We start from the raw sequence: 17,380 nt of genomic DNA on the forward strand, positions 1-17,380 counted from the left end.
AAAACCAGACGTCTTGACAATGATTTATGATCCAGAGCTTAACTATTGCTAAAATTGTAAAGGAACAATTACCAACAGAAACACTTGTACTGAGTTCATATGACACAACATTTGTTTTTTCTGACAGTTAAAACATCTATCTTTAAAACACAGTAGCATAAGACAGTCTTCACTCCTTGTAGTGCAATGAAATTGACAGATTTTAAACTACATACATTTTTTTCATAGATTTTGCTGAAGTTCTTCAACATTTCTATTGCTAATTTTAAAATTTGTAAAAATTTATACATTTTATGACCTAAAATATTTAAATGTGGTTATGTTTCACCATTGTTGAAAAATGCAACTATAGGACTCAAAAGAGTCACTTGATTCACAGCCTTGCATTATTATGCATTATTTTTAATAACCAAAATCTGCTTCGCTCAAAGAATTGACATGTCATGCAATTTCACATACCTGGTTGGTTCCTTCTGGTGGCATTGGGGAAGGGGATTTAGACTGGAATGCATCCTGAGACATGAAGCCAGAATCATGGGATGACACACTGGACAGCCTCATTGGAACCTGCTGGGGTTGGTTGGAGCTGCGGTAGCGATAGTGTGAAGTGGGCGAGTGAGAGTGGGATCCACTGGACCTGGAGTCACTACTGTTAACGCTGTTCAGACTGCTAAGAGAGACAAAAGGGAGGACAGGAAGGGGAAGACCATGTACAATTAAACACTCAGGCCCCACATATCAGAAGCAACAGCCATTTAATGATAAGCCAAATCAAGAAAACAAAATAAATAAAAACTCTGCCATTGATACAGAAAAACAAATTGTTGGGCATTTGCTTAACCTAACATGCCAGTTTTTGATTTCTTCAGCCTACAACAGTATTACCATGTTCATTCAAATTAGCAGTGTGTTCATTCAATAAACTAAAGACAACAATATATTTTATAATTTTTATTCTTAGTCGGAGGAAAAATTAGAGTGAGCATTGGTGACATGAATGCAAACATGGCATGCCAATAGCTACTGCAGTCACAGAAAATGGGAGCTTTTTTCAACAATGAAGAACACTCGGTCAGAGACAGGAACAGAAGATAGACTATCACATTAGGATCCATTTATTCTTCTGCAAATATAAAATACTTTGGTGTTTGTCCTTTGCTTAAAATAAAACAATTATTTAAGCAGAATTTTCAACTACTCTGTAATTTTACAATGCACAAACTTTTTTACATTGTACTTGGAGCACAAAATACATATTAGATCATAAGACCATAACATCATAACATCCAGGAGCAGAATTAGGCCATTCAGACCATCGTGTTTGCTCCACCATTTGATCATAGCTGAAATATTTCTCAACCTCATTATCCTGCCATCTTCCTATAATCCTTCATCCCTTTACTAATCAAGAACCTATCTATCGCTGTCTTATATACACTTATGACTTGGCTTCCACAGCTCTCTCTGTCAATGAGTTCCATAGATTAACTACCCCCGGCTGAAGAAATTCCTCCTCATCTTAGTTCTAAAGGATTGTCCCTTCACTCTGAGGCTTTGCCTCAGGTCCTAGTCTCTCCGACATGTGGAAATATCTTTGCCACATCTTCTTTATCCAGGCCTCTCAGTATCCTGCAAATTTTAATGAGATCCTTCCTCGTCCTACTAAACTTCATTGAGTACAGACCCAGAGTCCTCAACCTCTCCTCAACTGAACCTGCATGTTAACTTTAAGAGAACCCTGAACTAGGACTCTCAAGTCCCTTTGTGCTTCAGATTTCCAAAGTCTTTCTCCATTTAGAAGATAATCTACACTTCTATTCTTCCAACCAAAGTGCACAACCTCACTCTTTCCCAAATTGTGTTCCATCTGGCACTTCATTGCCAACTCGCTAGTCTGTCCAAGTCCTTCTGCAGCTTCCCCACCTCCTCAACACTATCTGTCCCTCCACCTACCTTTGTGTCACCTTTAAACTTAGCAACAATGCCCTCCATTCCATCATCCAGATTGTTAACGCATAATGGGGATAGTTGTAGCCCCAACACTGATCCCTGCGGAACTTCACTAGTTAGTTACTGGCTGCCATCCTGAAAATAACCTCTTCTTCCCCACTCTCTGACTTCTGTCAGTCAGCCAATCCTAGATCCACGACAGTACCTTGCCCATATTGTAAGAAAGAAAACAGTAATGTTTAAAAGCTGTGACGGGATCTTGTAAAATGCAACAGATCAAGGTCAACTGCAAAAATTCCTTCGGGAATGAAACAAAACGACAAAGCAACCCTCTAGAAGATGCTTACACACTGATATTCAAATTCACTGAACACCATGTTGGTAGGTTCACTGTAAATCTTCAATGAAATTAGCAATCTAAGAAAGCTATTGCTTTATTTGCCTGAAACTATGTTTAAAATGATATTCACTAGCAGTAAGGGGAATAAGGTTTCCAGTGAGTTGAAGTATCAATTTAAGCAAAATAATAGAAATTCTGTGTCATAAAATTTTGATTCATAGACATTGCAAATAAATTAATTCCTTGGCTATCAGAAAGTCAACTCTAAGTTAAATCCACTTCAAAATAAACAAGCTCTAAAGAATTCTTCGTGGATCAGAATGGATCCCAAGTGGACTGTTCAGCATCTGAACCTCCATGAAGGGAACTTGATTACAGCTTTAGTTAAATAGTTGACTTGAATGCTATTTTCCAAGTTGAATTCAGATCACAAGAAGACAGGAGATGAAACTTAATTTAGGAAGTCCATCAAGATGAGTAAAATGGTCAAGAAGAAAATAACCATGGAGAATGCTATGCCTCATGAAATTTCAAAGTATGATTCAATTGGCTGTTTACATAAATGAAAATGAATAATCGAAAGGGAACGGGTAGAGAAATAGGACCAAGTGGACTGTTTTAAAAGAGACAACACAGGCCCGATATCAAGTTTATGCAATATAGAAATAAATGACTCAAATGTTAATCATTAACAGGAAATGTCTTGTAAATATTTCAATATTTTTAAACATAAAATTGCTTTTGAAATTCTGCAGCTATTAACCACACCAGTCAACTATTTATATTTGAAGAAAAGCCATGCCTCTCTTTCATAGAGAAAACAATTCAAATTAGAGGGCAAGACACAGTAACAAAATTGACTGCAAAATGGTTCAAGTAAACTTAGAAAATTTTTACACAATCCCTTAACCAGCACTACAAAATTACTGCACATATACAATCAGTAATTGCCTGTACACTTACATACCTGCAGACACTGGACTTCCTGGACATGGTGGTGCTTGGGGAAGATGGAGGGGTTTGATATGTCCAGTTAGAATCAGACCCCTTCAGGTCAATAATTACCTGGAAAAGTTGAGAATGTAAAGTAAAAAAAAATGCATTTCAAAAATTACTTGTTTGATAAATCAATCATTTTAACAATGCTAGTAGAAAACCTGAGGTTTAATTCCATTAATTTCAACATTGCTATTGTGATGATACTGTAGCTTTGAGAGGTCTGTTTTGTCCGGGTTTCTTTGAGAGAGACTGGGGCACAGGTGATGAGCAGTCCATGAAAAGAAACAATTTGTGAAGCCTTGAAGTTTTTTTTAGTTGGAACAATAGAAGTAGCATGAATGGCTGTGGTCTAGTTCCCAATATCGAACCAGGATTTTTAGTTTTTATCAGCAGCAGAAGCTACTGGGGTTGTGAAAAGTTGCCATTTCTCTATTTGTTACAGCTGAAAGTTGGAGTTTTCTCTCTCTCTGTCTCAGAATTGTCTTTTGATGTTCGTTCCACCTAGATTGGAGAATTGCATTTGAAACAATCTGTTTTCTGAACTTGCCTTTTGCCAAGGGTGTTTTTATGGGATGTTACTATATTGGAATAGTTAATTAGTGATAGTTACTATATGTATTATTCTGTTAAGATTTTCCATAGTGTTAAGTCATTTAAATTCCTTCTTTCTTTTGTTCTATTTTAACTATAGTGGGCGAATAAAGTGTGTTTGTTTTAGATCCAATAGTTTGACCAATCAAATTACATCTGGAACCCAACACCTAACATTTACCTTTAAAATTAGAAAAAGTTAGGGTGTACACTATGTTCTGAATATTTTGAGGGGGTTGGTCGGATCCATAACACTATACATTTAGAGAAAGCCAGACAGAAATATCATTACAGCATTTTTACTGATGCATGAAGCTTCTGAATGACATTAAATCATTTTATTTATCAAAATAAATTTTATAAAGCATAACTACAATGATAAACATTATGTTAAGGAAATATCTCTATAATTTCAAGTGCTGACTCACTGACCTGCTCACTGGCTGTTGGCAATTTGTGAGGATCCATCGTCAAGTTAGTCAAGTCATCTGTAATAGTCTGCAAATGGGTTACTTCTCCCAGCATTGACATCTCTTCTTCCTAAGAGAGAAACAGTACTTACATTTTAAAGAAGTTATATTAAAGAAGGAGAGCATCCTAATGAATTTGATGCTATCTAGATCTTTAAAATTTTATTCACTGGATTAGTGACTAGAACAGTATTAATTGCTCATCTTCAATAGTTCTGTTAGTAAGCTGTTTTCCTGAATCATTGCAGTACTTGTGTACTGGCAGCTGTAGTGATGTTAGGAAGGAACTTCCAGCACTTTGACCCAGTGACAATGAAGGAATGGCAATATAGTTAAAGTTAAGATGGCATATGACATAGAAGGGCACTTACAAATGGTGGTGTTCCCATACATTTGCTGCCCTTGTCCTTCCAGGTAATAGAGATAGCTGTTATGGAAGGTGCTCTCAAAGGTGCCAGGGTGAGTTCACATAGTACATTTTGTAAATGGTACATACTGTTGCCACTGACAATTGATGGTGAGTGGAGTAAACAGTGAAGATTGTGGTTGGGGTGTCAATCAAGCGGGCTGTTTTGGCTTGAATATTACTGAATTTCTTCATTGTTATTAGAATCTAATCTAGGCAAGTGGGGCATATTTCATCAAATTCCTGACTGTGCTGTGTAGATAATACACAGGCACTGGGGAGACTGGAGGTGACAGAATTCTCACCAGACTTCCTCATCTCAGATATTATTCAGGCTCTGTAGTACTTAATGGATGAGGCAAAAGTGATGACTGCAGATGCTGGAGATTAGATTTGAGAGTGTGGTGCTGGAAAAGCACAGCAGGTCAGGCAGCATCCAATGAGCAGGAAAATTGATGTTTTAAGATGGTGGGAAGAGCATAAATGAAGCAACTGAAGATGATTGACCCAGGACACTGCTTGGAGGAACTCTTGCACAGATATCCGGGGCTGAAATGACCAATCTCCAAAAACCACAATCCCTTCCTTTGTACTAGGTATCACTCCAACCAGCAGAGTGTTTTCCTCTCTGACAACAGGAATGATTGGATGAGATATGTCCAAATCAGAAAAGTGCATGACTTGAGCTTGAACCTGCAGGTAATGATATTCAGATATTATCAAAGGTCATAACCTTGATGACAGAGGTTGTAGGAAAGTGAAATATGATCAAAATAACCTTAGTGGATGAGTGCACCTTGCAAATGCTTTCTCTGGCACTACAGAATTGATGGAATAGAGAATGTGGAAATAAAGTCCACTGTGGCAGTGTGTATGAATCAAATCAGGCTGTCCTGTTTTAGTACGACTGTTGCTATAGATGCAACCAATTATGCAAGTGGTGATTTCTTTATGACTTTCACGACTTAAGCCCAATGGATGACAAGGCGGCTTCAAGGGCACAGGTGGTGAAGTTCTCATTGCAAAATAGCCAGTCTCTTCTGTGCTTTTATAGCTACAGTGTAAAAATTGCTTGTTCGATTCAGATTCTGGACAACGGTCATCTTTATGCCCAGCATTGTGATGGTGAGGACTCTATGTTAATGGGGGTGGCCATTGACATTTGGTAAAATAGTTGGGTTTTATTTTCATTACTTGATATTTGCTTGCTCATGTCAACTGCAATTGGCCAGCTCAAGCCTGGCATGTTATCCAGTTCCTGCTATTGGCTGATAGTGGCTGTTTCATTATTGGATTAGAATGTATCAGAGGTAGTCCCTTTTGCAGGATTCAGCCACATCCTACTTCATAGCTGGATGGTTCTTGACACTCATCTATGGCACTGTATAGCTATTTGTGTAAAGCAGCGTCCACAACTTGATAAATTCACAGGCCACTCCAGATGAAGATATTATTCAGGCCACATTCACGTGTAAGGGATGATGCCCATCTCCAACTGCCCAGTGAAAAAAGTTGCCTTGACAGATGCAGTAGATAAAATCGTATTACTGTACTGGTACTGAAAGCACTGCAAGACATCGATTTGAACAGCTCTAAAGTTCAATAGCATAGATGCAGAAAGTGCTACTGTTCATTGCAACTATCAAGCATATCACCGGTCATCTTGATTTGTTAAGCCACAAGGAAAGGATGTGCAAGACCGAGAATATATGGAGCTGGCCAAATATAATACATCGTTACAGTAATTAATTCAAGCACGGGTACTTTCATGGACACACTTTACAATGAGTTTCACACAAATCCAATTATATTCTGAAAAACACTCCTTTAATACTTTCACCCACACTAAAGTGTATTGCAAGCAATGCAAAAAACAAAAATAGAACCTCTACTTATGAAATAACTACACAGGGGCCAGTATCCCATCATTAAATCACCCTCCATTTACTTGTCATGTACACTGACTGTGGCCAGCCAGCTTGGTGTTAATTGCTTGAACGGAGTAGATTCTAAATCCCTGTTTATTTGTTCTTTTCCTCTTTTTCTAAATACCCTGTTCATACTTTTCTTTTCCAGGCACCTGAACTGAGGAGATTCTAAGCTTCTGGTATTTTTTTTTCTCTCTTTTATCTTTAACCCCCATACAAGCACCTAACAGTAATAATGCTTATTTATTCTCCAGCACCCATGTCATGTGTGCGTGCAGGTATAGGACACAGTGAAGAACAACAAGTGCATAAATCTTTATTCATATTCCACCACCAGGAAGAAAAGAAACACTCGAGTGGCTAGTGACAAGCAGTGGAGAAAGTGAGGTCTGCAGATGCTGGAGATCAAAGTTGAAACTTTATTGCTGGAACAGCACAGCAGGTCAGGCAGCATCCAGGGAACAGGAGATTCGACGTTTCGGGCACAGGCCCTTCTTCAGGAATTCCTGAAGAAGGGCCTGTGCCCGAAACGTCGAATCTCCTGTTCCCTGGATGCTGCCTGACCTGCTGTGCTGTTCCAGCAATAAAGTTTCAACTAGTGACAAGCAGTGCCCTTCTCAACAAAGGGGAATGCTAAGTGATTAAAAAAAGCGAAGGGGAGAGCAGGGATTAAATCAAAAGAGAGTCTGAGGAGGAAATAAAACACTCCACCCCCCACCACAGTGCCCACCTCTCCCTGAAAACCTCGAGGGTGTTCGTGGGCACCGCGTGTTCCTTCTTCAGAGACATCCAAGCCTGGACATAACTGCGGAAGAGAGGCAGGCAATTGGCCCTAACAACCCCCTCCACAGCCAACTGCCTGGACAAGTTTATGCCCAGTTTGGCCAGGCCCAGGAGCGGACCCACGAGGCGGTCCTCTGACTTGCCCTCCCCCCCTCTGCACCGAGTGTCCAAAAATCAGGAGCGTGGGGCTGAAGTGCAACCAAAACATAAAAGATGGTCTTTAAGGAAACTAAAAAGGGAGTTTAAATGCCCACACCCTATATATACACATGGTCCATGGACTCCACAGCATCACAGAACAAGCAGTTGGGATGAGAGTCCGTGAACAACCACAATCTGCAGTTACACGGGACTGCTGCGTGCAACACCCTCCACCCCATATCACCAAGCGAAAGGGGAGGACTCCCACGTAGAGACCCTCCACTGGGGATCCCAAATGACTGGTCGTAAATGGGCATGCCAAGGTGTGTCCAGGCGATGGATAAGGGAAAAGAGGTGGATGGTGTGCTGCAGCAGTCAATATATGGTCCGCTATTTTACGTCCTTAAAAGGGAACAAAACTAAAAAACCCTGAGCTGGCTCAGATGTGGGGCACAGGCTCCCAAGGGAGATCTGGGACCTTGGGGCCAATGTGAAATTCTGTTCAGGCAGGGGGACGTGTGGACGGGATTCCACAGCACATGTGAGCATCCTCCATCTGTCAGATCCGAGCACCGCCGTTTTAATGTGTCGAATGGCAGTGGCCGAGAACTGGACATCTACCGCCGCCCTGCTCACTAAATCCTGCAGCAGTATCCAGCCCAGACCACTACCACGCAGCACATCCCCAACCCTGGTCACCCTTGCTGCAACGGCCCTCCCCTCTGCAGCTACATTTGATTGGCCAGGGATTCCTGATTGTCCCAGGTGAACAACTGCAATCCAGGGCCTCAAAGTCAACAAGGTCCAGCTGGTTCCAATCACTACAACTTGGTTTCTTAGAACATATGATCTCTACTTGATAAAGACAACAGCTTCCAACTGCGGGATGGTACTTTTCTGGTTGGCATGGAACTATTGTGATAACCTGTATACCATATTGATGATGCTGCTTTCAGCTCACCCAACTAGCTAAGGAGAGTCAGCTAACAGAGCTATCAGCAATTACACATTATTTTGGATTTGCAAGCTAAAGAATGAGACCCGACTAAATGTTTGAATACTCTCCTTGGAGGAAAGAAAATCACCCATGACTTGATACCTATCACATGTGAATAAGTATGTGACAATCAATGGCGCATATGCTCAATTATTAGTCCTGAGGATATCAAAGACAAATTCTACAAGGGTTTGGGCAGAACTATTGCAAATTCCACAGGAGGACAATTTCAGCATGATGGTAAACTTCAATAAGGGCATCAAAGAATATGAGAATGCAAAATGGCATCCTTCGCAGTGTTTCCAACTGCTGAAGTATATCAATCACTAACTGTATTTTTAGGCAGAAGGATGAGAACAAAGACACTTTGATGCATTCAAGATCTAGACACTGGGATTAGATGGACTTTATCGTCACTTGGGAGAGCAACATAAACTATGTTATGATCACCACGGTAAAAGGGATTTAGGTACAGAAATAGTCCATTTAGCCAGTGAGCCACAGTATTTATATTGCTGGCCCAGTTCAATTTTTGGTCAAGGAATTTGATGATTGAAAATTCAGCAATGGTAATGCCATTAAATGTTAAGGAGCAATGGTTAGATTCTCTCTTGCTGAAGACTGACATTGCCTGGCACTTCGATGATGTGGATATTACTTGCTACCCATCAGTCCAAGTCTGATTAACATCCAAATCTCACTGCATATGGACATCAGCTGTTTCTATATCTGAGGGGTCATGAAAGCTGCCAAACACGGTGCAATCATCACAGACCATCTCCATTTCTGATTTTATGATGGGTGGAAGCTCATTAAGAAGCAGCTGAAGATAGTTAGCTCTAGGATTCTACTGAGGAATTCTGGTTTTTAGATTAGATTACAGTGTGGAAACAGGCCCTTCGGCCCAACAAGTCCACACCGACCCGCCGAAGCGAAAACCACCCATACCCCTACATTTACCCCTTTAGGGGCAATTTAGTATGGCCAATTCACCTGACCCTGCACATCTTTGGACTGTGGGAGGAAACCGGAGCAAACCCACACAGACACGGGGAGAACGTGCAAACTCCACACAGTCAGTCGCCTGAGGCGGGAATTGAATTGATTTAATTATTGTCATATGTACCCTGTAACAAAATACAGGGAAAAGTTTAGACCAAGTTTCTCCAACCATTCATCATAGTACAGACCTTCAACTCTAGAGATTAGCTTTGTGGTTACCCATACTCTGGTAGCAACATACATCAATATATGGAACTGAAGCAATGTCTCTTCCCATCAATCAGAGTTGTAAATTCAAAATTTATTTTAAAATTAATCCCATGCTGAAAAATCACTTGCACTATGATTTGCTAAATATACCATCATACTACTACCAATTTCATTTTTCTCAAAAAATATTTAAATTATCAGATAGCAGTTGTGTAATTTGAATTAAAAGTGGACAACATTTAAGGGGAAGTTGGTTCAAGTGTTCTTGTGCTTTACAAAACAAGGAATGTCTGCAAAATGAAGTGTACAGCATGTTGCACAGTTTTTTTTGAGGAAATGAGAAAGAGGAAGGCACTAAACACAAACAAGTATACAGTAAATTGACCAACTACATGAAAGTGTTCATTTTATTCATGAAAAGTGGTTCTGTAATATTAGTATTTAATGCTTAATTACTTAAAATTACCTGACTTTCCTTCAATGCTGAATATTCAGTTATACTCAATTAAATGGTCTTAGTTCATTATCATTTATAACTGAATAAGGAAAACTGCTCATGTGTGTGTTAGAATGTGATTTTGATGTCAGTGTTATTAATCATAGCATAGCTTTGAAATACAAACCTGACCTAAAAGAAGAAACATAAATATGTCAAATTATGCATCACACTGTTGTTATCTATCTCTACCTTCTACAAACTTAGAAAATAAACTCCAACATCATTTGGCAATACAATAGAACCACAAGTGTCCATATTCACAACTGCCTACAATGACAGGCAAATGGTAATTTTCACTTCTTCCATTGGCAACAGTCATTAGTGCTGTAAAGTTGATCAGTTGCCTTATCCATCTGCTCTGACAGTGTAAAGGGTCAGCCAAAGGCACACCCACTGTCAACCATAGCCATCCTCCAGTTGTTGAACAGAATTAACCACCAATGTTCCCATGTCCAGAAATCCAAATTGCAGTTTATGTGGCATTAATCTTGGCTTGAAGATTAATTCATAATCACCCTGTTTATATGCAATCTATCTGCACTACTGCATACAAAGAAACAGCATTCGTATTGATTTTAAAGGCTCTCTCTCTCTCTCTCTCTCAGCTGAAAAGCACTGCAGACTTGAGTGAGCTCACATTACCTTTCAATTTCCAACTTCATGATTGGCACTAAGAGTATACCTGGCTGACTTTCAAGTCTGGGCCAAGCTTTACACCTCGAACTGCTGACAGGTGAATGGACTATTAGCAGAACAAGAAAATCAGATGATTTTGCTGGCAGAACTGAAAGGGGAAGTGTGTGGAAAGCAACAGATTGTCCAAACTTTAGAACAGCAATTGGCAGTGTTGTTTTGATGACCGGGAAAGGGTGGGGAAAAACAAGTCTTCTCTATCATGCAGAATATTTGGTTTTACACTATCAATACGCTTACCAGGTCATTTGGCATTTCTATCACACAAAGCAATTTTTTTTATATTGGTACAAAGAATTTCAGGCAATTTAAAAATTTTGGTGAAATGAACGTTTAATAGTCTTTGTTCAGATGTCAGAGTGTATATTTTGTTATGGCCACTTTTCTACATGGCTTCAGCCAAAGCTCAGTTGTAGCACTGACTCCTAGTCAATAGGAGTCCCAGAGATCCAACTACAAGCCCTCAGTTAAAAGTTAAGTTTATGTATGTAAATCTCTTCATTCAGTAAAGCAACTTTAAGTGAATCATGGGTACTGATAGGAATTGGCGCTAAAGCTGGAGTTGGGCTCCTTCAAATATTTTGTATCTGCAGAAACAAATGCATATGCTGAAATTCATATGAAGTGCTTGGAAATAGCTTCCAAAATAAATTAATTAAAATAACTAAAAATACTTCATAAATTCAAACTAGACAACATTTATTGAACTTATTAAATATCTCAGAACTGAAACTCTGCTCTATATGGTGGTCAGAATATCAGTTAGATGCATGGTTTAGAGGTTCTTTCATTCCTTCTACCACCTTAGCCTCAATATGTCACAGTGTGTTCTGCATCTAAATGAATTGACAACCAAATTTTAGTTGGTGAAGACATTTGACTTCCTCTTGGATGCTTTAAGGGCATAACAAAAAAAAATTCCATACAGGTATCTTTGAGTGATTTAGAGCCTGGATACTGGACATGTCAGCATCAGGGAAGGCCCTGCTGTTAGATCATCTTTGCCACTGCATGTGATGGATCTTTTGAAGACACTGCTGGTGTTGATGTGAGGAGCCTGCATGGTGTCAGGTTTGAGATCTTGCTCCTCTTCTGTGAGGCCTATTGACTTATGTTGGAGGATTCTGATTATGAATTAAGTTCAAGGTGACACACAACAGCCCAGTCAGCTTAATATTCCTCTTCAGCTCACTGACTCTGTAGCTGCATTGAATTTTCACTAGAAAATTCCTCTCTGTGGAATGCAAGCAATTCCCACACATGAGCCTCAACCATGTCATAAAAATGAACTTGCCTCTAAAAGGTGACGATTTTACACTGAACCTCAGAATCTGTACTGTGAGATTCTCCTTGGTCACTGACCCATTCAAGCCACAAGAGAAAGTGAGGACTGCAAATGCTGGAGAGTTAGGATCATAAAGTGTGGAGCTGGAACAAGCACAGCAGGTCAAACAGCAGCTGAGGAGCAGGAGAGTCGATGTTTCGGGCATTGGCCCTTCCTGATAAAGGCCTCATGCCTGAAATATCGCATGACCGGCTCCGATGTTTCCAGTACCACACTTTTCGACTCAAATCAAGCCATAGTCACACATTGCTCAGATACAATAACATGATTCCATCTAATGAATCAACAGTATTGTTGAAGCTCCTGTTTGCTGAAGCTATGTCAAAGTTCCCTGAGAGATGATGTATTCTCACCATCTGCTGCCATGTTGAGTTGTGAGAAGGTACAAGAAAGGTTGTAGACCTTTAATGCTGCTATTCCTTCATGATTCATGGAATGAAGATGTGAAGCTACACTGGGTGGCAGAGAAAGCATCTTTGCATAATAGACAATTCATCAAGGCTGACAGAAAAACCTGGGCAATTAATCAAGAGAAGCAATATCTTGAAGGTGAGTATTTCTCTGGTGCAATATGCCCTCTACGGTGGCATTGTGGACAGAGAGAACCATTCTTGTAACAGTGCCCCTGTCATACAGGCTTTATTTGAATTACAAATGACGTACAAATTCTCCTTGGAATAAGTCCTCAATGTCAATGGTGTCTTGAACTGATAAACCACAAAGTGCTTAAACTTAAAAGCTCCTGCAGTGTTTCTACTAAGCGGAACAGTCAAGCTCTCTTTGGTAGCTTTAATTCTTAGTGCTGTCATTTCCTGTTTCAAAATTCTTATGAAGACATTTCATTATTAATTTGTTTTGAGGACTCATGTTATGAGAGTTGTGGACAGTAGTTAATTAGGAATGAAAAAATTACCTGGGCTAGTTTCTTTTAAAACAATAGGCAAAATTGAGGACTGCAGATGTTGGAAACCAGAGTTTAGATCAGAGTGGTGCTGAAAAAGCACAGCAGGTCAGGCAGCATCCGAGGAGCAGGAAAATTGACATTTCGGGCAAAAGCCCTTCATCAGGAATAATGGAAAAAAAAATGCTCACTCTAAAGGCATTCAAACTCTTTTAATATGCTCTTGGAGGTCACATGATGCAAGTTAATTGCTTAGACTTCTTTACTGGACATCACATGTCTAAATTTATGGCTTTGTAAATCGTTGGGATACATACTACTAGTAGAGAGAAGCTACCCAACTCTATCTTTCACAGAAAACCCTTTTGGATGATGCAGTGACAGATCTGAAAAACTGATACAACTTGCAAAGCCTCTGAGTTCTCAATATTCCTGGATGAACCATATCTGCAAATGTCCAAGTGACAACTGCCAACCTTTCATTGAATCATGTGTGCCAATATGCTTGATACTTTTCCCATTTTTCCTTCAAGAGCTAATAAATATTGGTAAAAAGTGCTCTTTTTCAAAACAAATTTCTGCATTTTTTAATGTTTCCATTTTTAATTGCTGTGTGTGCGTGCATATACATGCGTATGCGCTTATGTGCGTGTGCGTTGAGAGTATTCGGAAGGGTGAAGTGAATATGCGTAACATGATGAAGATAGTCTGATTTCCAACAGAAGTAGAGATTAATTTTAAAATCCATGAACTGGGGTAAAGTGAGTGAATCCTCAACATTTCTTTTAACCTCCCAATGCAACAGATCCTTTTTAGCAATGTTTATACGTTTACAAAAGCAATTGTGCAAATACATTCTTCCTGATTAAGTGCAACAAGAAACAAACTTACAACCACAGGTCGCAACATGGAAACAAAAGCACAAAAGCGACTGCGTTCTTCAATGAGGGCTCTGCGAACAGCTTGTTTTTCTGTCTCTTCAAGTAGAAGGTATTTATCATTTACATCTTGTAAAGCACTGTCCAGCTGGGGTTGAATGTCTCCCTTTCCTGAAAAAAAAAGAGAAATAATGATCCATTTCAAACCAGTATATTAATGGATTTCACTTTCCCTTTTTTGTCCTCATGACATGTTAACAAGCCAATGGAAATGTTTTAACCTCATCTATATGCGAAAAGTTATCTGATCTGTCCTTTCTCTGCAGATGTTGACCAACCTGCTGAGGATTTCTTGCATTTACTGGTTTTGTTTTAGTTTTTAGCCTCTGTGATATTTAAAAAAAAGCACAGCAGTCATTAGGAATGAAATTAATTAATTGCACAAACAACTTTGATTGCCTAAAAGGAGAAGTCTTCTTTAAATTCAGACACCAAACTGAAAGAAATGTAAATCAATCAATCTTGTAAAAACAGCTTACAATTTGATATACACTGTTGTGGATGTGTGGACAATGTTCTTTTTAATTTTCTGTTCTCTTACAGTTTTGTGTTATGAAAGAACATGGTTGGTTCTGCTGAGTGTTTAGATTTGGGTTCTAAGATTTAGATATAAATTAGGCTATCTGGCACTCAGTCCTTCACATTTTTGCTTTGAATTTGCAGCCGATGTAAAGGCTTATGGTGTGTAGATAACCAATAAAATTTGAGGTTAGTATTATGGGTCAACTAATTGCGAAAACAACAAATGCTGGAGAATCCAGTGGATGGGGCAGCATCCATAGAGAGAGAGCAAGCTAACATTTTGAGTCTAGATGACTCTTCATCAGCTCTAAAGAATAAACTGCTCCTACATAAAGACAGAAATACAGTTGGGTACACAAAGAAATGGTTAAAGGCAGTGTAGGAGAATCAATAGCTTAGTGGTTGAAAATAGGTTGTTTATGACAACAACCCATTTGATGATAGGGTCTGGTGTGTGGAGGTTGGGGTAAGGATGTGGCAAAGAGTGCTCAGGCCCTAAAATTATTGAAATTGATACTGGTCAAGAAGGCTACAGGCTCCCCAAGCAGAAAAATGCTGTTTTTCCAGCTTGTGCTGAGCATTGCTACAGTACTACTGGAAGACACAGAGACGTGGGGCAGAAAACACTGATGCGTTGAAGAGGCAACAGAAAGATCAGGGTCATTTTTGTGGACATAACATAGACTGGGCGGCCACTTTGCAGAACACCTGTGTTTCATCTCCCCAGTACAGAGCAGACCACATTGTGATTAGCTATTGCAGGAAACTAGATTGGTTGAAGTGCAAGTAAATTGCTGCTTCACCCACAGGCGTGTTTGGGGACTTGGATAGTGTGAAGGAAGTAAGTGGGCAGGTGTTGCACCCTCTGCAATTGTATGGGAAGATGCTATGAGGGTGTGGGGACCTGTTGGGTGTGGTGGAGGAGTGGACTAAGGTGCCCAGGAGGGAAACAGATCCTTTGCAAGGTTGACAAGGTCCCAAATCATACGATACCAGGTTATATTCCAATAGGCTTATTTGAGAACATTAGCTTCTTCATCAGATGCTAGTGAAAGAGGAAGAACTTAGACACAGAATTTATAAAGATCCTTATAAATTCTGTGTCTAAGGCTTTCTTCTCTCACTAGCATCTGATGAAGGAGTAGCGCTCCGAAAATTAGTGTTTTCAGGTGAACTCATTGGACTACAACTTGGCGTTGTGTGATTTTTGACCTTGTCTAACCCAGTAGAAAGTAGACCAGGAAGGGGAACAATGGGTATGATTAGCCATTCCTTTGTCTGCCTGTGTTTTTCTCTTTCTCTGGGCTCCATCTCTACCTATCGGATTACTCCCCCCCACCCTCCACTAACCACATTTTCCACATATATATACACACACCAACTTTTGCCTAGCTATGATTAGTTCTGAAGAAGGATCACTGGACCCAAAACACAACCTCTGTCTTCTCCCCACAGATGTTGCCAGACCTGCTGAAGTTTTCAGTTTTTGCTCATGATGGCGAGTATTTTTGTCTTTTTTAAATTTTAATTAACTCACTGCCATATCTCTTCCAGGCATGCCACGTGCCTCGTCTCTCCAACAGGATTTCTGTTCTAATCTATTTTTATTGTTCACCATCATTTCTTTGTGTCACTTCTGGTGTTTGACAAGGTATTTGCTAAAATTTGCTTCCACAGCCATATCACAATCCTCAGTGACTGCCTCCAGCGCAGGCTCACTCCAATATGGATTCTGATTGAAGTTTCATCTTTCAAGTTTGAATCCACCCAGGATCACAGGCGTCTCTGTGACCATCCTGAAGCAGAATACACATCACTCAACAGGCAGCTGTTCTTGCCACATTCTGAGAGCAACACTGAGAGCCGAATGCACATTCTCGATCTCTCTCTCCATCAGAACTATCTCATATTGGTTGAGAGTTGCCCTGCCCCCCACTTCATCCTCCAACTCATTTAATGTTATAACAAGAAACCTTTTCCTTTCAATCATTAACGAATGTAAACTGAAACAATTCAGAGATGCTCACATCCCTTTGAAATCTTCATCCCTCACCTAACCCTACTCCTGTTATGTATTTACTATTGTTTCTGACCTTACACGCTCTGATGCTGAATGTTCTGTACTCAGTAAAGGTCTTAGTTTTATCCCCTTGCACCCCCGTCTCAATGAATTTCAGGCACGATAGGACAGTGAAGTCTTGTTCCATCACCTCCGCCTCCTCCATTTCTCCAAACAAGACTCTTCTTGCTGTCTCACAGATGTATTCACAGCACGGTGGCACAGTGGTTAGCACTGCTGCCTCACAGCGCCAGAGACATGGGTTCAATTCCCACCTCAGGCAACTGTCTGTGTGGAGTTTGCACATTCGCCCAGTGTCTGCGTCAGTTTCCTCTGGGTGCTCCGGTTTCCTCCCACACTCCAAAAAATGTGCAGGTTAGGTGAATTAGCATGCTAAATTGCCCATAGTGTTAGGTGAAGGGGTAAATGTAGGGCAATGGGTCTGGGTGGATTGCTCTTCGGAGGGTCGTAGTGGACTTGTTGGGCCGAGGGCCTGTTTCCACACCGTAAGTAATCTAATCTAATCAAATCTGCTTCCAACACACTTTCTTCACCTGCACTCTAGCCTTTAACCTGTACTTGATCTGTTCATGGAGAACTGTCAAC

General features: G+C 40.1%; 1 protein-coding gene across 14 annotated transcripts in view; it reads right to left on the reverse strand.

The window, feature by feature from the left end:
* The window catches only part of LOC122549183 (protein MTSS 1-like), a 189,440-nt gene that overhangs the window by 12,796 nt on the left and 159,264 nt on the right, over positions 1–17,380 (reverse strand). For 9 of the 14 annotated variants that reach the window (XM_087986256.1, XM_043688553.2, XM_087986261.1 and 6 more), the window contains 4 exons: positions 14,147–14,304; positions 4,313–4,420; positions 3,258–3,355; positions 460–670 (listed from right to left, as the gene is read on the reverse strand). In XM_087986256.1, coding sequence (XP_087842382.1) covers positions 460–670; positions 3,258–3,355; positions 4,313–4,420; positions 14,147–14,304 — 575 coding nt within the window. The remainder of the gene's footprint in view (positions 1–459; positions 671–3,257; positions 3,356–4,312; positions 4,421–14,146; positions 14,305–17,380) is intronic. The other 5 variants (XM_087986260.1, XM_087986257.1, XM_043688566.2 and 2 more) reach the window with 1 other exon arrangement.

This window comes from Chiloscyllium plagiosum, unplaced genomic scaffold (assembly GCF_037043375.1).
Source record: "Chiloscyllium plagiosum isolate Xiang-an unplaced genomic scaffold, Cpla_swu_hap1 HiC_scaffold_4, whole genome shotgun sequence".
NCBI classification, from domain to species: Eukaryota; Metazoa; Chordata; class Chondrichthyes; order Orectolobiformes; family Hemiscylliidae; genus Chiloscyllium; species Chiloscyllium plagiosum.